General features: G+C 41.8%; 2 protein-coding genes across 7 annotated transcripts in view; both read left to right on the top strand.

Moving 5' to 3' along the window:
* The window catches only part of BBX (BBX high mobility group box domain containing), a 209828-nt gene that overhangs the window by 18648 nt on the left and 166847 nt on the right, over positions 1 to 24333 (top strand). The window lies entirely within an intron of this gene.
* LOC128846369 (SRRM2 protein homolog rsr-2-like) lies at positions 21083 to 23573 on the top strand. The gene is made up of 2 exons (XM_054045429.1): positions 21083 to 22000; positions 23048 to 23573. The coding sequence occupies exons 1-2, from the start codon at positions 21460 to 21462 to the stop codon at positions 23539 to 23541; spliced, it is 1035 nt and encodes a 344-aa protein (XP_053901404.1). The 5' UTR covers positions 21083 to 21459; the 3' UTR covers positions 23542 to 23573.

Raw genomic sequence — 24333 nt, forward strand, 5'->3', positions numbered from 1 at the left:
ATTCTGGTCAGTTTTCCGTATTGCTGTTTGATGTCCTGTGGACAGCAGTGAAACTGAAAAGAATCAGATCCTTTTCAGTCTGCTGCTGTTTGGGAAAGCTGTCATCAGCAACATAGGCAGTCACTGGATTTATTCCCTGGGAGGAGGACTCGCAAATGAAGACTGGGAGAGAATAAGGTAGAGGAGAGAAGAGCCAATCCATCTTTGCAGCAACCAGGAGGCTCCTGAAGCAGCTGGGCTCTTACACTTTTTTCCAAAGCACTTGGTGCAGGCCACTATCGGAGACAGAATACTGGGCTTAGATGGGCTGGGGGTCTGGTTCAGTCCAGTGTTCCTAGCCAATGCTGCTTCTCCCTTTCAGCTGCCAGGGGGTTAGCTTTGTAACCTAACACCTGCAGGCAAATATTTTTAAAAATAGAGCTCCCTGCTAGAGTGAGGGATAGATAGCATCCTGGTGGGAATCCCAGTACCCATCACTTTCCCAGCACCTGGAGCAAGGGAAGGAACTTGTCCCCAAGACACTGCTTGCTTGCTTCCTTCCCCTGTCTTTCCTATTGGTCTTTGACTGCTAGGCTTAGTTCTCTGGCTATTGGATTGGGCCTTTTAAAATACAAGGGGTAAAGGGATGTGATGGCTAGCCAGACAGAAAGCGACTTGCACACTAGTCAGGGAAGTATATGACCCCTAAAAGTTCTTCCCATTATAGGAAAGAGAAAATGGTGTACTAAAATGAATGCTGGTAGAGAATCGTTGCCTGATCATAGGTGTATAATACCACTTTGTTCCACTCCATTGACCAAGATCTCATGGTTGCTTCAATCTGCTCTAACAGAAGTTAAAAAACAGAAGTTTTAAAAAAATACCCTGAGTTTGAATGAAAGAATGTTTCTCTCTCTCTGGGAAAAGGCCTGAGGATCTGTAATTGTTGCTTTTGAATGTACATATTAAACCCTGAACCAGCTACTATACTAAAGCCTTTACCAAAGAAGTTTAGCTGAAGTCTCATGAACAGGTGTGCTTACCCGGGCCTATCAAAAGCCTTCTCTGCACCTAAAGAGAGTCCAGAGGAGTTAAAGTTTGCCAGAGAGGCTCTGCTTCATCTCAAATGTATACCAGTGTAACTTCCCTGAACTCCGTGGTAAACACTTCCTTATTTACCCTGGTGTGAGAGGAGAATTGGTTCCTAAGTTTTCTCACATTGCTATACCTCTGCCTTTCTCACAGATCATTTGGTTCTGGCCTAAAAAGCCTAAAAAGAGGCCAGTATCATTTAGGTTGTTGAGGAGGGTTATGGACATCCATACCCCACTTTCCTCTATTCACTTTTCTTTCTGAGGATTGGAGTGGCAGAGGTTTTATTTAAATATAAGCAGGGACCTAGCAACCAGCAATTCAAAGAAAACCTTGCCTCTGGCTGTCCACTGCTTGTACCCTGTGTGGTCATTGGCACTTGTGCTAAGTGGGTGTGGAAGGCTATCATTCTGATTGAACTTTAGACCCACTTACCACAAGTGTCAGTGATTGCACTGGGAGTTGGTTAGAATCTAAAACAAAATGATCAATTTCCAGTTTACCTCACCTAAGACCTCCTCAACCTTCGAAGAACACATAAATGGGTTAAGTCCGTCCGGGATGGCAGCCATAGGCAGGGGAGAGGGAATATAAGTAGAAAGTCAGCCAGGCCTACAAAAGGTTCGCAGGAAGTCAGCTCTGCAATCAGGTGGCTAGAAGAACACAACTTTTGAAATAACGTCACCAACATCATCAGCACAATTTGATGTCAGTAGGGCTGCTCACGCTACTCAGAGTTAAGCACATGCACAAATTGTTGCAGGACTGGGGCTTAATGTGCTGTTGGATTCCATAAATATTTCTGATTGCCAAGGACAATAGTCATCTGCAGGGATTTCCCACCTAAATCTATGGAATTTCTGTGTGGGATTTATATCAAATATGTGGAATTTATATTAGTTGTGGTGATTACAGTTGACCTGAGTGGATTTTTTATTAATTTTAGACTTTTCCACAACATTAAGTGCCTATCCAGAGCTCAGTGTTCTTGACTAATATTAAAAACACAATCCACATGAACAATAAATCAGCATCCTTTTATCACACACAAAGCTGGAATTAGTAAACCAGGAAACAGTCAAAATAACTCTGCCCTTGCCACAAATACCTCCCCCCCCCCCTCCCGTTTTAATATTGGGTAAAGTAAAACACAAGGAGAGGCACTCATAAATATTTATTTGCTTAAACTGATCTGCAGCAGCACCAAACTTCCTGGGAGATCCACAGACCCCCACAAGGTGGCAGGAGCTAACTGCTCTAGATCACAGACATGCACACAAGAACAGATTTCTCCCATTGTTGCATGCACCCAACTCCTGTTGAAGCTAATGGGAGTTGGGTGGATGTGACTGCAGGGGTAAAAAAAAAAAAAAAAATCTAGTCCCAAAGAAACAAAACGACCCAAACCAAACCCCTCCCTCTTTAAACAAAATACTCCACTGCACACACTTCTCACCCTGGGGAGAAGACGGGAGAACCATCTTTTTGTTTGGGTGTTTGCAAAACAGAAATTTGGTCCATGTGTCAGGCTGCGAGGTGCTGTGGTAATAAATATAATAACAACAAACACATGTCAGATGTAAATTACATTGCTTAATGCACTACTTGAAGGTGCTCAGATACTATGGTGATGAGCACGGTATAAGAACTTGTATGAAAAGAAAAACTAATTTATGTTGGTGTTACATGGGCTTCGGACTAATTCAAGAAAACAGCCTAACACAGGAATACTGCAAAATGGGAGAGAGACGTCACTGAAGAAATTTGACTTTATAAAGCTGCTAAATGGCAGGGTATGAAATTCAAAGTTTGAGAAATTGGCAGTGAGTGTGCATAACCTGCAAACTCACCCTGAGAGAACTCACCTTGGGAAAGTTCATCATGAGTGCAGACACAACAGCCAGGGCAGAGGAACTGGGTGGAGGAGAGAAGACATTCTCTTCTGCATTTATAAAAGCTCTCCAAAAGATTTCCTGTGGAAACCATGAAGAATCAAAGCAGCATGATGGGGGTTTGGGGATAACTGAAAGGCATCAAAGTGCCTACTTCTAATTAGGAAGCCAATATAGGCTGGGGGATTAGGCCCTGGACAGTGATGCAGGAGACCTGGGTTTTCCTTTCAACTGTCCCACTAGCCTGCTGGATGACCTTGGGCAAGTCACTTTTCCTCTCTGTGCCTCTGTTTCTGCATACAATCCTCCTTTGTGAAGCACTTTGTGTTCTGTGGATGAAAAGCACTATGTAAGTTATTATTAACCCAGCTTCTTTCATCAAATACATGAATCCAAAGATAACTGGATCTGTAGGCATAGCTGCTTAAGCTCACGCTTTTGGTCTGAGATTTATGCTTTTGTAGGATTTCTCAGGCCTATCTCCAAATCTCATGACTTTTAGCTATGAAAGTGACAGTGTGCTGAGTACAGGAAGGACAGTGATGGGCCCTGATTAAGCAGGCCACAGAGAATACAATTTTTGAGACTTGCTGCTGATCAGAATCTCTTAAAGTTGGGGAATGTTTTCCTGACTTTGTTTAAAATCTATGTCGGGGTTTTGTTTTTATCATGAGACGCCACCTTGGGGACTAGGGCAAGGGGAGAAGCTAATACACTTTGGGGACGGGGAAAGGAGAGAGGGTCAGATAAAATTCTGCTGAGTTTCAGTGTAGCAGCCAGGTATTTTGGGGAGGTTGAAGACAATCCTGTTTATGTGGCAAGAGATTTCAGGATCTCTATTCAATCTACTAACCCCCAGAAAAAAGATATCTCGTGACCTTCTGAAGCAAGAGCTATATCTTCGGAATAGAACTAGCTTTTATTACTGTATGAAATTTGAGCGTCCTTCCCTCTCTCCACCCATCCTCTAATGCTATATGTAGAAAGAAGAAAGGCTATGAAAGTAACCACCATGTTAAGGATATCTGAAATACCTGCATTGGATGTCTTGGCATGAATCCTTCCATGCTGAGCTATGAAATCAAGTTGATCCTTTCCACTATGCTGATGGAGATGGCTTCTGAATTGATTAAGGACATTTAGACTCCATTCACAGTTGCCTCACCAAGATGCTCAGTTGAGTCAGATGCATGCTCATACAGCCTGCTTTCCAGAGGAAAGGCAGGTCAAGGCACAGAGATGTTCTGTAAATCACATAAGGTTATCATGAACTACCATGCTGTGGTAGCACCCACACTTGTCTCAGGCTTTAACCCATTAGAATGGTATGCTACTGGAGATTGGAGGGAACATGTCCTCTTTTAAGTCTCTGTATTCTGTGTATGAATTTCTAGGAAAACTGACTCTTTGGGTTTAATTTTTCCACGTTTGTTCTTAGTCTAGAGGTGAATACGTTTTGGAGAGAGTGATCAAATTCTGTTTGATCATTTTTATGATTTTCAGTGTAAAACATGGTGAGTCCCAGTAGTTAAGCTTTTAAGGTGCTTTTTATGTTTTATGTCTACATGTGGTTGTTTTAATGCTCTCTCTCTCTCTCTCTCTCTCTCTCTCTCTGTGTGTCTCAAAACTAAGCAAAGATTTAACTCTTGATGAGGATTATAGTGAAATATATGACGTTAGCCTGCAGACAGATTTGAAGAAATCTGGTTCACAAATGATGTAAAAATATGATGAGACCATATGTAACATGAGTTCTATTTAAATTGCAGGTGCATTTAGAATGATTACAGTGACACTGAAGGTCTGCACAGATTGCTGAATAGTTTTGCAATTAGTTGACCCTGCTGCATAATTCCCACTTTGCTGAAAACATTGGGGGCCCCTGCATAGGCATTCCTCCTCCCTAATGCACATACCCACCTCCTAGTCACCTTCCCCATTGCCGTCTCCAGACCCTGTCTTCAAACTCTCAGCCATGCTGGTGGTTTTAGTTAGTGAAGGGGCACCTGTGGCCATTTCAGCTTCTAGGGCATGTTCCAGTAAGGTACTGAATGCTTTTAGCTCTCAGTGACTTCATTGGGAAGTCAAGGCATTCTGCACCTCACAAGTGACCACCTAATGGGATAAGAAGAGGCCTGTAGTAAATGCCTAACACAATTGAGAAGTCTGTCCAGCCAGGCACATTACTGGCTGTTTAACAGGCTGGGTTGGATACATTCTGCATCCCTCCTGCCTCTTGCTTGTTTCAGGTTTTAGGTCTAATGGGCTCTACAGCACACAGGGCCTTAACAAAAGGTTAAAGGTTCTGTATTCCTACCAACCCTCACCTTCCCAAGCCATCCATTTCAGGTACAACATAGCTTGAATTTAACAATCAATAAAACTTGACATAGTATGTCTTAGGGTTTGAAATCATTTTCTCCAAACTGACCAAGATGTCAAAGATGATTCAGTTTATGCATTTCCTTTTAGTACCCAGGAATTGGAAATAACACTTTTTTCACTCAGAATTTATTTTGACATTAAATTGTCTTCAGATTAAAAGTGAACTCCGTGAGGTTTGCAATTGGGCTTTTTTTATGCAGTTGTTCTGTGTAGTTGTGCTCAAGTAGAAGAATCATCAACTTAATTTTTATGTATGGTTTTCTTTGAGAGAGTAAAAACACTAGTAGAAATAGTGAAATAAATAAATCACCATTGAGGTAAAGGTACCGATATCAATCTAAGGTATTTATAGAGCGTCAATCAACTTAGTATTTAGGAGGTGGTGTAATCCATTGCTCAAACAGACAAAGCCTGTCTTTCAATGGTTTTGGAGAAAATTGGGTATGTTTAAGTGACATCAATTGTCCAGCAAGTTATAAATGTTACATGTGTGACTAATGCTTTGAATATGTGGCCCGACCCCAAGGTCCTTACCCAGTCATAATCCCATCGAAGTCCATGTACATACCGCCTGTGTACAGCAAGATCTCTTTTTTTTTCCTAAGTAATCTCTTCTAGAGAAAATATTAGGATATTATTTTTTTTTAAATCAATACAGCATTTTAGTGTGTTGAAGGTTTAAGTAAGTGCCCATAGACAGGGGATTATTATGTCTTTGTGGTTGAAATAGTGCAGTGGTCTACAAATTAAGTAGCTGAAGTTCATAACCCACATCTATACTAGAGTCAAAAGATTAAATTGATAATTGTAGGATTGCTTTGGGGAAAACAAACAAACAATAAAACCCAACAAAAAAAAAACAGCACGGGACTCAAATCTCCCTGTGTTGTTAGTTACAATACACGGTTTTATATAGAAGAGACGGGTAAAATTCTGATTCCAACAATGCCTTTCACTGTGGGCAAATAGCAGCAACTAGCCCCCTGCTTTATCACATATCCCATCCAAAATACGATGGGGTAAAAATCTCTATGGAATACCTGTGGGGTCCAGGGAGAAGTAGGAGACTGACAGCCAGTAATTTCTCTACCTCCCCCACTTCTGCAGCCCCAGCAGGTGTGCATGGGGGGCCTTTCTGTCTGAATTTAAACCCCTGTGCTGCTTTAATAATACTGTTGCCACTTTTGGTCTGAGTGATTAGCCAGTATTCAGGAATTCTTCTATTAATTTAGTGGCATCAACCCATTATGCTGGGAGTTAGGTTATAAAAGTTTTTTTCACAGCCCTGAGTGACTTAGGCCTGGTCTACACTAGACAGTTAGGTCGGTTTAATTAGATTGGTCAGGGTTATGAAAAATCCACCCTGCTGAGCAGTGTTGTTAAGCCGACCTAAGTCCCTGTGAAGACTGCACTAGATCAATGGAAGAATTCTTCTGTCAACCTAGCTTCCGCTTCTTGGAGGTGGATTACCTATACCGTACTGACAAGAGAGTCCCTCCTGTCAGCATAGGTAGTGTCTACACTAAAGTGCTACAGCAGCGCAGCTGTAACATTTTAAGTGTAGGCAAGCCCTTAGCTAGGTCAGTCTCATTTTTAAATATAGATCAGGCCTTAGACACGCACAAGAAGTGAGTCACCAAGTCATATAGAGAGTCTGAGAAAGAGTTGGAATTGAACCCCTGTCACTTTGAAACCACTCTAGTGCCTTAGCCACTACACTGTGCTGCATCTCTGTATAGGAAGATGAGACAATTTGGGACTATAAAAATTTACATTCTGCAGAAATGGAGGGTTTATTTATTTAGTGTGTGTGTATGTATGTGAGCTAATCTTGATGCAGTAGCTGGATCCTGTGTAGCCACATTTGAATAACAGCCAAGGCCCCCTCCTCCTTCTACAGGTTCTCACTTAAATACCTCGCAATCATGACTGGTGTGCATTTGCTATGTACCGATAGTCCTCTCTTAGTTGATTTTCCTTGCAAAGAAGTATGCTGCATTTATATCTATATCATTTAGTAGTTTGTATAATGTGTTTACTTTTAAGTCATTAGCTTCAATTACCACAAGAGAGATTTTCTTAAGGATATAAGTGATCCACTGTTTTTAGCAAATGCTACTTCTGAATATTGGTAATTTGCCTTGTGTTTTTATGCTATAATGTTAAATGTTGCAGAAGAGAAACACACACACACACACACACCTCTCAATTTTTGATTGATCAGGAAAGGTGAATCAGTCAGTTTTAAACACCATGCCTTACAAGCATTGTATAAAAAGTCCTCGATAGAAAGGGATTTAGAAAAGCCAGTGATTCACATGTCAGCTTACTGTACTGTTTTCGGATACAAATGGATTTCATAGTGAGAACAGGTAAGGCAACTGTTTATTCAGGTGAGCAAAATTTCAGTAAACAAAATTTTTATCTCTGAAGGTGAAATGATCTAATTTTAAAGTGAGATTGCAATTAGCTAAAGCTAATCAATGATTTTATAAAGGTAAAATAATTTATTGTAAATATACACAGCTTAATCCAGAAGAGATGGACTATTGGCTGGATGACTTATGCACAAGAGATCTGTACCATGATTGGGGGGGCGGGAGGGAAGAAACCATAATATGGATCAGTTTGCATACTGAATACTCCTGAATATGGTGGTTCTGTGGTCTCACAGGCCTTAGTCCTCACTGCTTCCATACAATTCTGTAAAACTTGTATTGACTTCAGTCATAGCTGCCAAAAGGTTTGGCTGGGACTGTTCCTCGCTTCGGGAATTAGTTCTAGGGTGTTTTTTCCCCTGTCCTGGCCATTGTTCTGGGGACTGTGGGTTGCGGGGGCCGCAGCTCCGCTTGTCTGATGGCTGAGGCAGCATGTGATCAGCTCCTTGCTCCCCCTGCTGGCCCTCATAACCTTTAGCACCAAGTTGCTCCACTGTTCTCAGTGAGACTGTGAAAGCAAAAGGCAGCTGCTTCCACTGAAGCTGAGAAGCACAGTGCAGATACTTGGGTTGGGCAATCAGTGCTTTACATTGTGTCAGTGAGGCCAAGCTAGGAATATCCTTGGTTGGACGGAGATAGGATGATCCTTCAGGAGAGAGAAGGGGAGCATAATGGAGTGGGGAGGGGAAAAGGTTGTAATAGTTAAGGGACAGTTTCTGACCTAATCTGTGGTGTTCTGGGATCCTTCGTGCATGTACACACTCTCTTCCCTCTCGCCCTTCCCTTTGAGCATTCTGGTGAAGCTTTAGTTATTTCCTCTGCCTTTTTTTCACTCTTCTAGAAAGAAAGTTTGTGGTGAAAAATACAAGCTAAAATTCACCAGAACGGGCATTAAGGCCTCCTGCAGTGTCTAGACACCTCCCTGTGTTCTCCTTCCCTGCCTATCCCAAAGAGGCAGTTCTTACTTAAACTGGGGGCTGAGCAGGCCTCTGGCTTCTCCCAACTGTGAGAAATAGAAAGATTGCTTAGAGCCACCTTTGCCCCACCTGCCCCTTCTCCGCCCTCCCACTCCTGCACTTACTGCAGGAAAGGAACATCTCAGAATTGGAGCCTGGGACTTCAGTGGAAACAGGACAGGCCTCTACAGTCTTGAACTGTAACCAAGACACAAGCAAACCTTCAGGCCTCTGACAGGCATAATACTAATGAACGAGTAATGCTGCAGCCCTGACTTCAAGTAACAGTAACAGCTTTAGCGTTAGAACAACTGGTACTGAATTCTCTCTGGCTTCTGCACTTGTGCATTGCTCTTGATTGTTGCCTAATAATAAGCATACAGGTAAGTATCATTTTCAGGCTTTACAATATACAAACTGACCAGTGCTTTTTTTTAAATTGTAGTATTAAGGTGTTCTTAATAAGACTTTTTTTCTTTTTTGAATGTTGTAAGTTGAATTTCCCAGGAATCCAGTGTTGTGCAAAGGATTTAGTCAATGGCCTTTGAAGCTAGAGGATTTTCAACGGAGTAAAAACTGCCGTATTTGGCCCAATCATTATACGATTCAATAAAACAATTACGCGTACTCTAACAGGAAATTATTCAAACAAATAGTTGCATGCAGTGTCTGGTTCTAATTGAGCTTGCTGTTTTATCAGTTAGCTCCCCATTTAGGAGAGATGATAGCAAGCATAAAGCTAATACAAATTAGTGGGGTGAGATGGATTTCTTTGCAACTGCTCTTAGCGGCTTTGCCTCTTTTTAAAACAAATATTTATTGAATACTGCAACTTTAACAGTGCAGCAAGTGCTTTGAGCTTTGAAAGAAAAGTGAATATCACGTAAAGCAGCACAAGGATATGCCTTGTACATATTGTTTCTTATGTTAGAGCTATAAAATGAACAGAAGCATATATTAATGCAGTTTTCTAAAAATCTTTTTTGCTTTTAAATCTTAGATTCACTCCCATTATTCCTAAGCAAAACAAAAAACACCTTAATTTATAGAAGAGTTAAGGTTGAAGATATATTTTAATTGAGTCCAGCTAACATTCCATGCCATTACAGAATTATAAAAAAAATTCTGCACCTGAAAACCCAAATGTTAATAAGTCTCAAAATAAACAGTTACCCACACAATATTTGTCTCTTGTAGGGGTTTGCTCTGCTGCCAGTCACCATAGTATATGAGTGCCTTCCACACAGAATGAAGAGCAATAGTGGAGACCCTAGCACACTATTTTTGGGGTAGGTAGGAACTCTGCTTGTGGTAGGCTTTTGGTTTTGATATTTTTACATTTTATTTATTTACATTTTTCTCTTTTTAATCATCCCCACCTGATCTCATAGTTGACTATCACTTTGCCCCATTAGGGGTTTCTTTGTAATGGCAATATGTTATTGGATGCACACTCTATCTATCAAAAGTGGAGTAAAACTTTCAAAAGGTATATAGTACCAGGTTCATTAATTTATGTCTGATCTATAGGTTCTCACGGTGTGATACGTTTATGGGAATTGAAGAATATTTTTATGCACAACTGGAATGATCTGTGTAATGTTATGAAACACTGAGTGTTGATTATATGTTGTTTTTTTAAGTATGATGGATTTGGATGTTGTATTATATTGAGTAGCAACTAGCAGGATTTTTTTAAACTAGTGAGTAATGTTGTAGTGTTTGTTTACGGTATTGGAAACTGATCCCTTGAATAGGAAGTGGAATTAGTAGAAATCAGAATTTATTGACCTTTGCATATATATGTTTTGCAAATTTTAGGAGGCAAGATTAAAGATGGGTAGATTGGAATTGCAAATCTGGTGCAGTGATGGTGAGTGATTATATGGCAGTGGTGAATTGGTTGGATATCTTAACTGACAATAAGTTTGTACAGACATTGTGAAATTTTCTGGGTGTTTGTAGGAAGCCAGTGAAAGATGCCTTCACCCTTATTTTGTTTGTAACTGTTATTTCTGCCCTTCATATTTTTCCCAAAAAATCTTCTACAATCTTGGTCTCTTTCTCAGTAATTTTAGTGCTCAGGAAAAGTACCAGATTGACTGACCTCTCACAAACTCACTGAGCCTACTAGTTCCCCAGTCTTCCAATTTTGGAACTAATCATTCTAAACAGTTTGGTAAATTAAATCGCCACCTGTCCTTAATCTGGGGTGGGAGTTAGAAACTGTATCAAATAAATTTTGACAGTCCTAGTTAAGTAGTAGTAAAATGTCAGGGTACTGTTGATGATGTGACATCATATCCATTAGATTGAAAAGGTATGAATTAGAAATTCAGGCAGTAATTCAAAACATAGCTTGAAGAAAAGCAACAAGCAAACTGGCAGGTATTGATTTGCCAACATATATGTCAGCACATTCTGTGCTTTTTTCTGTTATACAATAAATAATTCCATAACCAATTAACTGATCCCATTTGATGGTCGCCATTCACTAACTCTTCACTTAATTTTTCCTGCAAGATAATCCTCAGCATAATCTAAAACTCCAGGGACAACTTTTTCAAACAGTTTTCTTTGTTACTCTTCTGCTAAAAATCCAGAGATGGTAACCTCTGAGTAAAAATATATTTGTTATTTTGATGCTCTCAGTCAAGAAATATCGAGAGAAGCAAAGATATAGAAAATAATAATTTGAACTACATGAGCCCAGGAGGCAGATGCTCCTCAAAGAAGGTTCATAAATACTAAGTATCAGAGGGGTAGCCGGGTTAGTCTGGATCTGTAAAAGCAGCAAAGAGTGCATCCGACGAAGTGGGTATTCACCCACGAAAGCTCATGCTCCAATACGTCTGTTAGTCTGTAAGGTGCCACAGGACTCTCTGCTGCATAAATACTAAGTTCATCTTGAAGAAATGAGGCATTTTGGACTGAAAACGAAGCAATGCTTACGGCAGTGGCTCTCCAACTTTTTGCCTAGTCCACCAATGGTCTGAAGAATGAATCATGTTGAGTACTGAGCACTGGAGTATTGAGAGCAGTGGGGCATCCGTAGGCGCATTCTATTATGAAATGGTTTGCAGAATAATTCAATTGGAGAATTACTGGTTTAAGACCCAGTTCAGTAAAGCACTTAAGCACATGCTTGAGTTCTTTGAATCAGGGTGGACATAAACACATATTTCAAGTGATGCATGTGCTTAAGTGCTTTGTTGAATCAGGCCCTTAAACTATTTAGAAGTTCTCCTTTATTAATAAAAATGATGATATATTTGAGTTTTAGTGTTTAGTATTTTAGTGGGAGTTTTTTTTAGTGTGTGTTGTTTGAACTATCTAGCTTGGCCACTCATCTTAAGTATGCATGAGGATGCTCCTTTGCATTTAAATACTCCTAAGTGCATGCAAGCAATATGAATTTGAATTGATGAAGAAAGCGGGAAAGAGGCTCATTTACTTTGACCCAACTAGTATCTGTATGAACTGATTGATAAGCACACTTGAAAAAGTATTGACGCTAAAAGTGTGAGATGCCGTTTGCAATGTTGTTTTTTTTAAGCACACTGCAAAGATGGGCTTGGTTTGATCTCATTCACACAGGGATAAATGAGGAGTAAGGCCCAGATCCACCCAGGGGCTTGCACACACATTGCAGATTTAGGCACCACTCTGATCCTGCTTGGCTCCTGCCTAACCCTGTGGGTACCTAAACTCACTTGGCACCTACATTTTTGCTATAAAAGTTCTCTTGGAGCCTCAGTTTCTGCCTCTGGGCATGTGCAAAATACCTCACTCTAGGCAGGTCTGGTCACTTTTTTTCTCTTGTCCAAGCCCCAGCAGGATCATCAAGCCAGGTGGGGATAGGTGTTCTCCCACCTGTCTTGCCTGTAGGGCCCAATCTGGTAGGCATGGTGTTCCAACATTCAGAGCTGGTTCTAGTGGTGGGCAAGTGGAGCAGTTGCAGTGGGCACCAGCTTCTGGGAGGACTGTAATGTGGTGACAGTTGGCTGGCTTTTCTGTCTGTCTGTCTTTCTTTTGGAGGGTTAAGTGTGGAGGGACATTTTCCACCCGGGCTGGCAAAACGCTTTGGGCTTCTCTTGGCAATGCTAAGCACTGTAATTGCCAAGTCCCTTTGTGGATCCAGGCCTAACCACATTGAAGGCAGTAGAACTATTCTGGTGTGAAATCAGCCTGAGATCAGAATCAGGCCCAAGATCTCAGCTATGTCTCATGTGTTCCCAGAGCTCTGACACAGCAGTGCTGTGACTTTGCCTGTGATTTGAGAAGTTTGGAGGCTTGTATACAAATAAGCACACCAACTGCGGCTCCGGAAAAAATGTAGGTGTGTGGAATTGTTGGTGCTTGCAGCTGTTTATAAAACTGCATTAGAAAGATCCTTTTTCTACATGTAAATTGTGACCTTTTGTCATACCACTCAACCAGTATGGCACAAGTTCCAAGACTTTCCGCTTTATAGTGGGGGTGACTGGATGATACATGAGCTCATTCTCATAGTAATACGTACTGCTGGAGTCAAGATGGTGCCACATGTATTTTCCCTGTTTAGTAATATTTTGCTACAACAGAGGAATGTTTTAGATGCTTCTAATTTACTTATGTTAATCCCTTCATTTTGCCTCTGTTTTTTGTGCTTGCACTTCCAACACAAACAAAGCTAAGCAACTGCAGCATGACGTGTGAAATTCTTTGCAGAGTGTTATGTGTTGCACAATTAAAACGACTTGTTCATATTAAAGGGTTACAGACTTAAATACTTAAGAAAAAGACTGTCTCTGGGTAGCATGATGAAAACAGCTAATGAGTGTGGTGCAATAGCCAAAATACAAAACAAAACCAAAAAAAACCCCAAGAGGTTAGGTTGCAGAATAATAGTGAAAATATTAAATGCTATTCTATAAGTAGATTCCCATGGTGAATGCTCTGTGCAATTTGGGTTCCCTGTCCTGAGGGTAACATAGCACCAAAGTGATTAGAGGCATAGAAAGACGTCCATAAGAAGGGAAAGTATATAAAATGAGTAGTATACAGGAGGTTAGTTGGGCACCCCTGTTTGCTGTAATACAAGGATAAAGGACACCAAATGAAATTAAAAAGGTGACACATTTAACTGGCAGACGGTTTCCCCCACAATGCAAAATTAATCTCTGGAACTCACTACAACATGATTACGAGGCAAAGCACTTGGAATTCAGTAGGTATGTTATTAAACAAAAATATCCTCCACAGTTATAGTAACTCAGTTTTTGAAAATGTAGGAGTTGTCTATTGTCATGATTTAGCATATAAACCAACCCCTGACTACCTAGGAATAAACTTCTTTCGTAGGCATGCTGTTTTCCTGTACGAGTTCTACTCCTTCCTTTGAAATATCTGGTATTAGCCACTGTCAGAGATAGGATACAAGACTAGATGACCCATTGGTCTGATGCAATCTAGCAGTTCCTACACATTCTGTAACACATTCTGTTAAATGACTGATATTTGCAGGATTTGTTATAAATGGCATTATTCTTCCAAACCAAAATCTATTAAGAATCTGCAGTAGCATTCTGTTTTAGTAGATCTTTTTACTGCCCTCATCACTGTAGTGACTGAATGCTTTCCAATAGTGCGTTAAGCAACATCACTGACATCAGTATTCTCATAGCTCTGAGGCAATACAATTCATAAAACAAAGACAGTGTTTTCTTACAATTAAAAACCAGCTAAATATCCTTTTGGAATTTGTACCTAGAAGGCTCTTAGTTCTTTGGGTCAAAATTATTCTGTAAATAATCTCTCTCTCCTTTCATCTAAAAAATTTATTTAAATTACTTATGTATGAGTGGCCATAGTTACTATTATTGAATGTACCCTAATCTCATTTTTGGTGCATAAAATGAATTGATGTACTTACGAAAGCAAGTAAGTTAACTCATGTTTGAAGACCTGGTTTCAAATTTAAAATGAAGTTTTAATGCTGCATAGTTATAGTTTGCATAGGCTTTCTTGATCCAGGGGAGAAACATCATTTCAGGGGCAGAATTTGAGGTGCATGGGCCAAGTTGTGTTGGATCTGCAGGAGGTGCTGCAGCTCAAGACTAACGTGTCTTGGCAGAACTGTGGAAGGAAGTTGGCATATCTGTTAGCTGTACTACATCTGGCTCTATCTAATACTCTCAAGCCCATTCTTTCATGCATACTGTGAATTCACTAACGCATGCGAGAGACTGGTGGCGGTAGGGAGGGCGTTTATTGGTGTTTGTGTTAGCAATAATACTGGTATTTCAGTAATGCAGTGGTATTCAACTATATTGCCAACAAAAAGCTATAAGCAACGAGTCGTGTCTCTGCTCCACTTTTCTTCAGCTCAGTTCTCTTCTGCTCCGCCTCAGCCCTGCTCTCGGTGCAGCTGAGATCAGCTTCCTGCTTTTCATGAAAGCTATTCTCCGTTAGACGCTAATACTCTTCTCCTGAAAGAATTGTTTTTATAAGTCTGGAGTCAGTTTCTTGGCTGGTTATGGGCTTTTTTCTGACAAGATAACATGACAGGCTAGGAAAGCAATATCATCATCATTTGTTTTATCAGCACATCGTGCCAATATTATAATCAGATCGATAGACGGCTGCACTGAAATCATTTCTGTGACAGGTATGTGACTGAAAGGCTGAGAGGTGAGTGTTTGTTTTAGACAGTGTAGGTCCAGGTAGTTGCATAAGTAGAGCTTAGTTCTTAAACCTAATTAAGCTTAGTATTAGGAAATAAGCAATCATTGTAATATACCATTTAATACCACTGTAGTATCAGGTAGTGATAGTTCATGCCTTTGAAGCAGTACAGTATATAAACATTTATGGTGTGTGAAGTAGCTTTTCTTTGATTAAAGGCAGACAAATAAAATTGTTTCAATACTTTATAGCCACAGGGGATAGGTGGCAAAGGTAATTTTTACATTAAGCAAGTTGCGGTAGACAAGTACTTAGGTGTGTAGCTTCTCAGATGGCTCTAATAATATCAGAAAGAGGTTATTTTGTGATTTAATAATAATTGTGGAGATAATCATAGTAGCATGATATATCTGTGGAAAAGACTTGAGTTGGTATAACTTCATATACAATAAATACAACTATGGATACCCAAGAACTTAGGCTTGATTTTAAAGTTAGATGCCCAAATCTCAGTCTCTCTTGAAAATCCTGGCCTTAAAACATTGGGCCCACATGTGGTAGCCCCTGGATAAAAATAATCATAGTTAGAACATCCCTTGGTTTTTAATAATAATCAGAAGGAGGAGGTAAAGAATGAAGATGACAGGACACTACTGTAATACAAGAAGGAAGGACAGTCATGCTTGTGGGAAGCGGAAGTAAGGTTTTTGGTGTTATAAAGACAGATTCAAACAAAACTATGGTAGTTGTGAAGCTAAAACAATACAGAGGTATCAGGTCATGGAGTTGTAGAAAATAAGGCCCCAACCCTGCAAATATTGACGTGTACTTAACTTTGATTTTCATTGGGACTTCTCACATGAGCTAAGCACATGTCAGCATTGGCAGGATTGGAGCCTGAGTTTGCGGACAACATTTTATAGAAAGAATGTAGTTCTCTGAATTCAAGGTAGTGACCCAAAGGATTGTACCAAGACAACACAATAATAAGTGAAAATACCACTTGTCTAGCAGTCGTCCCCCCCCGCCCCCATCCACACACGCCCAGAAGCACAAGACATCTACTTTAGTCTGGTGAATATTAGCTGGCGCTCAGCAGGCAGAATTTTTATAACAAGCTTTCATAAGTAAACCGTAACTGGTTGGTGATATTTCAGTTTATTTCACTTTCTTAGGTGTCTCAGTTCATGCAACCATGCTCTTATTGCCTGGAGACACCCAAATAAAAATATATTAACTAAAGTCTGAAACTTTTTTAACTTAAACTAATCCAAGGGTAGTTTTACTTCTAATGCTGTCTTCTCCAGTTCAGAGATTTAGGGGAAGAACTCCCTCCCCTACTCCCCCTGCCACAGAACTGTATGGAGTGGTTAACTGCCCTAATAGAATCTTAAAAGTGAAGCTAGCTTACCTGCTTCAAAAAGAGAAATAGTAGTTCAGAGAAGTAAGTAAAGGCCATGCATTCATACTATGGTAGATAGGACACTGGCCCTACCCTGCACTTCACTGCCCCTTTCCCTCAAAAAAGGCCCCACTGAAGTAAAATGGCAAAATTTCCATTGATTTCAATGGAACAGGATTTCACCTTGCGTGTGTAGTGAAGGGAGGGGAATCCATAACAAACTCTTCTACTTCAGGTCCCTTTTAAAGAGTCAATAGCCATGAGAAGTCCATGACATCAGTATCACCTCTGGCTAGTTATATCCCTTTTCTGCATTAGGGAGCTCTCCCATCCACCCAAGGGAGTTATAGACCAAGAGATGAAAGAAGTCCTTTACATCGATCATAGATCACAAAGTATGACAGTAAGTTAGGTAATGAAATTAGTACATTGAAACTCACAAAGAATCTGAGATAATGCCAGCAGTTCTAGTATGAAATATAAAACAATATGATAAATTCAGAAGACAGTATGGCAGGGAGAAATCTTTATGCTGAAAAGTAATTGATTAGTGAGTGATGCAACAAGAAAGAAAAAAGGGTAAAGACTATTAGAAGCAAGAGTGTATATTTGAATACACCTGGGTTTTTTTTGTTGGCTTGGGTGTTTTTAGGAAGTTTCTGTTTATCTGTCATGAAGTCCTCTTTGTGTTACCTAAAGGAAGTAGGGACAGAGATAGCAGCAACATACTCATTAAGTTAGCTTTATTTGAGCAATGGTTCTTATGTGCTATAAATAGAGCAAAATTAAATCATTGGACAGAGTTTAAGTGTTTAGGGAAAGTTTGTTTTCCCTAAAAGTAAGAATCCCTTCATGGCAGTTAATGTTCTGAATACTTTTGGAGATATACTCAATTGGGGAAAAAAAGTAAGGATATATTCAAATGGCGAACACGAGACGTGGTAAAATAGGAATTTTGATTGGAATTGCAGGAGCATTGTTAGTCAGGATTGATGTTTATTGGAATGTGTGTGCAGAGAAGTTTCTTTATCAATTGTCCTTTGTATGCTTAATGTAAATTTGCATTAATTAATCCATTGTTTAAGGTTTTGGGGCAAGCAGAACTACATTTATTTGAAGTATATTGTATTGATGGATTTATATTTACCTAATATGAAATGTGGGGACAGATAGTTATGAGGCCACTACTCAAGAAGCTAACAACCCACTAGTTATCACTCAGTCTCCAGCTACGATTGTTGGGGAAGGTTATTAAGAAAGTATTATTGAAGCTCTTCATGTCATACCCTGATCTCATGTGTGGCCCTAAGCCTCAAGTCTGGTTTCAGGCTTTTGGGTAGTACACAGAGAGGGCTGTTGTTATGGTCCTTCGCCTTCTGTGAATTCATTGCCACAGGATCAGATCAATCCCTTGCTGTAGAATTGTGCTTCAGAATCTAAACTTTCATTAAACTGACCCCTGTTTCTAGTCCTTGTGGTATGAAAGTAGCGTGTATACTTGAATAGAATCTAAAAGAATAGTTCTAAGGGGCATCAACAGCTCCACGCACCTCGATGTGCTAATTCTGAAACCTAAAGGTGATTTTTTAAATTGTCAGGACACACACTGAAAGTACAAGGACAGCATACAATTCATTATCGAAGTAAATAACCCAGGGGCTACTGTTCATTTTGATATTTAATGTAATTTAAAACTCCTTTTTAAATGTAAAGGAAGGTCCATCCATGAGCTTGTTCATTCCTCCTTGAAGAGATCCCTAAGTGCTGAGTGCTTCCTCCCCAAGGACATCTAGATGTGGGATTCTGTAGGATTCCATCTTGTCCATCCCTCCTGTTTAGTGTGTATGTATGATTGCTATGGGAGGCAGACACTTGGTCTGCAGTGTCCCTCAATATACATAGAAGACACTCTCCTTTTCATTGAACCTTTGTACAGCAAGGTATTTTCCCTTCCTGTACCCTCCACTCCCAACCCCAGAGGCCTGACACAGAGAAGTAGATGAGACTGAACTGGTTTAGACTAGTCCAGATAAAATGGATGGAAGAAAGAGGAAGCACCTGGGGAAAGGGATAAAATTTGTAAGTGTACTTTCCACTGGGAGCGTATGTCTACCCTCTGATAATATGATACACAGTCTGGTGGTCTTGTTAGATTAATTACTGCTGCTGGATTTACATGTATCACCTGTGGCATGTGGTGCTTCTTTCATCTTTGGTTGCCCTGTAGGCTACTTTCTTTCCTCTCTGATGCAGGCTTCACCTCGCCTCCTTCCCTTTCTAACCTCCAGCGTAACATATTTACTTGGGGCTAAACTTGAAAATTACAGGGAATTTTCAGCTAGTACAGAATGCAGTGGCCCCATGTATGAGTTAAGCATGGTGCGCGGAGCTTCGAAGAGGCTGTCTCCTTACTTCGGAGCATGATTCACAGTACTGGTTAAATGTATGGAGCCAGAGCCTGAGCTGGTGTAAATTGGCATTGTTCTGCTTAAGTTAGTGAAGCTACACTATTTGCACCAGTTGAAGATCGGAACTATGATTTGTAAAGTGCTAAGTGGTTCAGGACCTGGTTACAAGAGTGTGTCTTTGATCCATTATGGGAGTTATGCTCCAGTGGTTTGGACTTATAGTCTGTTCCTGGGGTTGAATTCTGACTAATGGCAGGGCCTTTTTAGTGGAGAGTGCATGCCTGCCTCCAGTCATCTGCCAGAACATGACCTAGTGTCAGAGTATAGTGCAAGATTTATTTGTTTGGTCAGTGCTTTAAAAGATTTTTGGTTTAGTTTAAAATTAGAGATTTAGTTGTTTGTGTGTGTCTCTTATGGTGTTTGGAAGTTTTTGTTACTATCTTTCAAGCTTAAACAATGTTGTTTTATATATGTAAGATGCCCAGGTGCTTGGCAATGGGAGTAACATTGATTTGTATATAAATTCTCTGGTCCCCCATGTTACTAAATTATTTGGATCCTGCAACTACATCCAAAGGCCAAGATCTTGCACTCAGATCAAATAGTATAGACCCTTGTGCTTGTGTGGAGTGCTGTTGCTGTCCATGAAGTACATACACCTCTACCCCGTTATAACGCGACCCGATATAACACGGGTTCGCATATAGCATGGTAGCAGCGGGGCTCCAGCGGCGCTTTAAAGGGTCCGGGGCTCCGGCTGCTATGGGGAGCCTCGGGTCCTTTAAATCACCACTGGAGCCCTGCCGCTGCTACCCCGGGGCTGCGGCAGCAGGGGTCGGCCGGCGATTTAAAGGGCCCGGACTTCCCTCAGCGGCCTGAGCCCAGAGCTCTTTAAATCACCGCTGGAGCCCTGCCACCGCTACCCTGGGGCTGTGGCAGTGGGGCTCGCCGCGGCCAGAGTCCCGGGCTCTTTAAATCATCGCTGGAGCCCTGCCACCTCTACCCCGATATAATGGCGTTTCACCTATAACGTGGTAGGGATTTTTGGCTCCCCATGACCACGTTATATCGGGATAGAGGTCTACATACATCCACTCTAGTGAATTCTGGTGCATGGTTAAAGGACTACGTTTGATTTGTGTGGAAGCTGCTCAGATAAGAGTTGAAAATATCACAAAAAACTAAATTTTAAAAGCTACTGTGGAGGCATTAATAGGGGGGCAAAGAATCCTACGCAGGGACTCTACAGTGATCCTAAGTAACACTTGAACATACTCCAAAAGGATACTGTCAACTTAAATTTCTTCCAAAATGCAAAGTGAGGGGAGAGTAGTGGAGGTTTCGGGGGGAGAAGGGAATGTTTTATAAAATCTTAAGTCAAAAAAAAGCTTCTGTGATATTTTTTAAAATTCCATTAAAAATGGTTAGTTTCGAAGTGATATTCTCACTACGCAATCCAGTCAATTTAAAAAAAAAAAACAGTGAAAGTGATTTCAGATACTACACTGACCCCTGATGCCCCCCACCAATTCTTGTGATTTTTTACAGTTACGTTTCATTTTTTAAAAGTTTTTTTTTTTTATTTTTTTTTAAAGCTTCTCTTGTTGCTGTGTGAAAATAACACAATTGGGGAAACTAGCTATATAGAGTAAACCCTGAAAGAGAGACTTTAGGGGCTTGTTTATACACAAATTGTGCTGTTTCTGGTATAATTAAAGAAGCACAACCCCTTTGTGTGGATGCAGTTATACAAGTATAAAGGTGCTTTATACTGGTGCATCTATTCTTATAGGAGAGGGGGAAATAAGCTATAACAGTATAAGATACCTTTATACCTGTATAAAGGTATGTCCACTCTAAGGCCTGGTCTACACTACGACTTTAATTCGGATTTATCAGCTTTAATTCGAATTAACCCTGTAACCGTCCACACAACGACGCCATTTAATTCGATGTAAAGGGCCCTTTAAATCGATTTCTGTACTCCACCCCAACGAGCGGAGTAGCGCCAAAATCGATTTTAGCAATTCGAATTAGGGTTAGTGTGGCCGCAATTCGATGGGATTGGCCTCCGGGAGCTATCCCACAGTGCATCATTGTGACCGCTCTGGACAGCAATCCGAACTCGGATGCACTGGCCAGGTAGACAGGAAAAGCCCCGCGAACATTTGAACTTCATTTCCTGTTTGCCCAGCGTGGAGAGCACAGGTGACCACAGATACCTCATCAGCACAGGTAACCATGCAGGCTGATAATCAAAAAAGAGCACCAGCATGGACCGTGAGGGAGGTACTGGATCTGATCGCTGTATGGGGAGAGGATTCAGTGCTTGCAGAACTTCGTTCTAAAAGACGAAATGCAAAAACTTTTGAAAAAATTTCCAAGGGCATGATGGAGAGAGGCCACAATAGGGACTCTGAGCAGTGCCGCGTGAAGGTCAAGGAGCTCAGACAAGCCTATCAAAAAACAAAGGAGGCAAACGGTCGCTCCGGGTCAGAGCCGCAGACATGCCGCTACTACGCCGAGCTGCATGCAATTCTAGGGGGGGCTGCCACCACTACCCCACCTTTGTTCGTGGATTCTGGGTCGGGGATAGTCTCGACGCCTGAGGATTCTGCCAATGGGGTAGAGGAGGAGGAGGAGGAGGAGGATGAGCTTGCAGAGAGCACACAGCACTCCATTCTCCCCAACAGCCAGGATCTTTTTATCACCCTGACTGAAGTACCCTCCCAAGCCTCCCAAGCCAGTACCCAAGACTCTGACCCCATGGAAGGGACCTCAGGTGAGTTTACCTTTTAAAATATAAAACTTGTTTTAAAAGCAAACGGTTTTTAATGATTACTTTGCCTGACTTTGCATTCGCGGTCAGTTCAGCTACTGGAAAAGTCTGTAGCTACTGGAAAAGTCTGTTAACGTGTATGGGGATGGAGCGGAAATCCTCCAGGGACATCTCCATGAAGCTCTCCTGGAGGTACTCCGAAAGCCTTGCCAGAAGGTTTCTGGGCAGTGCATCCTTATTCCCTCCTCCATGGTAGGACACTTGACCACGCCATGCTTGCAGCAAGTAATCTGGTATCATTGCCTGACAAAGCCTGGCAGCGTATGGTCCCGGTGTTTGCTGGCATTCAAGCAACATCCGTTCTTTATCTTGTTGTGTAATCCTCAGGAGAGTGATATCACTCCTGGTAACCTGGTTGAAATACGGGAACTTAATTAAGGGGACAGAGGTGGCCGTTCCTACTGGGCTGTTTGCCTGTGGCGGAAAATAAATCCTTCCCTGCAGTTAGCCAAGCGCAGATGGGAAATTGGCCCTGAAGTTTTCCGCGTTTGGCTAGCAGGGATCTTCCCTGTTACCAGCCACGCGGTGGGGGGAGGGGTACCGTGATCATCCCAGAGAATTCATGGCGGGGGGGGGGGGGGTTAGTTTGTTTTCTGGTGCTGCTGAATGTTAACAGAAAAACCGCAGCACTCTACTTGCCTGAAGGGGCCCAGACAAGCCCCCCCACACTGCCCCCCCCCCAACTGGCTGAGATTGGCCAGGCTTCTGCAGCACTCTACAGGCTATGCTTGGTATGTGGGAAAGGAGGGTGCAGAAGCTGTAAAACAATGGCTTACCATGGCCGCATGCAAGCCGAATTCTGTTGCCCAGACCTGTGATCTCTAGCAGCAAAGCCACAAGCACTCAGCATTAAGAGGCAAAATGCGACCTTGCACAGAAATCACATGTGCTATGTAATGTGAACAGTGTTGGTCACCGTGAAAGAGTATAAGCATTGTTCTGCAAAATGTAGCTTTTAAAACAATTCTCTCTTTTTTCCCCTCCCTACAGCAGCTGCAAATTCCTCAAGCCTCCCTCCTCCATCCCGAAGGTTATCACAGATAAGGCGTCGTAAGAAGAAGACGCGGGAGGACATGTTTTCTGAAATTATGCAATCCAACAGGAGTGACAGAGCTCATCTGAATGAGTGGAAGGAAACAGTTTCAAAGTATAGGAAAGAAGTCAGTGAACGTGAGGAGAGGAGGGACCAACGTGAGGAGAGGAGGGACCAACGTGAGGAGAGGAGAGACGATCGAGATGAGAGATGGCGGCAGGAAGACCAGAGAATGAAGGATGCAATGCTGGGGCTGCTCCGGCGTCTGGTGGAGGTTCAGGAACAGCTGCTGGAAAACAGACTGCCGCTTCAGCCCCTGTTCCCCCCTCCCCCCTCCCCATGTTCCGTATCCTCCTCACCCAGACGTGTAAGAACGCGGGGGGGGAGGCTCCGTACACCTTCCCATTCCACCCCAGTAGACAGCCCAAGCAAAAGGCTGTCATTTTTTTAACCTTTTCTTTGTGGCTTTTTCCTTCCCAGCAATCCTCCTCCCAAATACCACCCGGGTTCCCTCCCTCTTTTTCTAATCTATTAATAAAGAATAAATGATTTTTAAATGATAGTGACTTTATTTGGTTTGAAAGAAAGATGGGGGAAGGGGCAGGGTGGGTTCCTTACAGAAAATCAGTCAGTAAAGGGGGAGGGTTTTCATGAAGGAGAAACAAACAGATATTTCACACGGTAGCCTGGCCAGCCATGAAACTGGTTTTCAAAGCTTCTCTGATGCACAGCGCTTCATGGTGTGATCTTCTAATCGCCCTGGTGTCTGGCTGCGCGTAATCAGCAGCCAGGCGATTTGCCTCAGCCTCCCACCCCGCCATAAAGGTCTCCCCCTTACTTTCACAGAGATTGTGGAGCACACAGCAAGCAGAAATAACAATGGGGAGATTTCTTTGGCTGAGGTCAGAGCGAGTCAATAATGAACGCCAGCGACCTTTTAAACGGCCAAATGCACATTCTACCACCATTCTGCACTTGCTTAGCCTGTAGTTAAACAGCTCCTGACTCCTGTCCAGGCTGCCTGTGTATGGCTTCATAAGCCATGGCATTAAGGGGTAGGCTGGGTCCCCAAGAATAACTATGGGCATTTCAACATCCCCAACGGTTATTTTCTGGTCCGGAAAGTAAGTCCCTTGCTGCAGCCCTTTAAACAGAGTAGTGTTCCTGAAGACGCGAGCGTCATGAACCCTTCCCGCCCAGCCCGCGTTGATGTTGGTGAAACGTCCCTTGTGATCCACAAGTG

This window comes from Malaclemys terrapin, chromosome 1 (genome assembly GCF_027887155.1).
Source record: "Malaclemys terrapin pileata isolate rMalTer1 chromosome 1, rMalTer1.hap1, whole genome shotgun sequence".
NCBI classification, from domain to species: domain Eukaryota; kingdom Metazoa; phylum Chordata; order Testudines; family Emydidae; genus Malaclemys; species Malaclemys terrapin.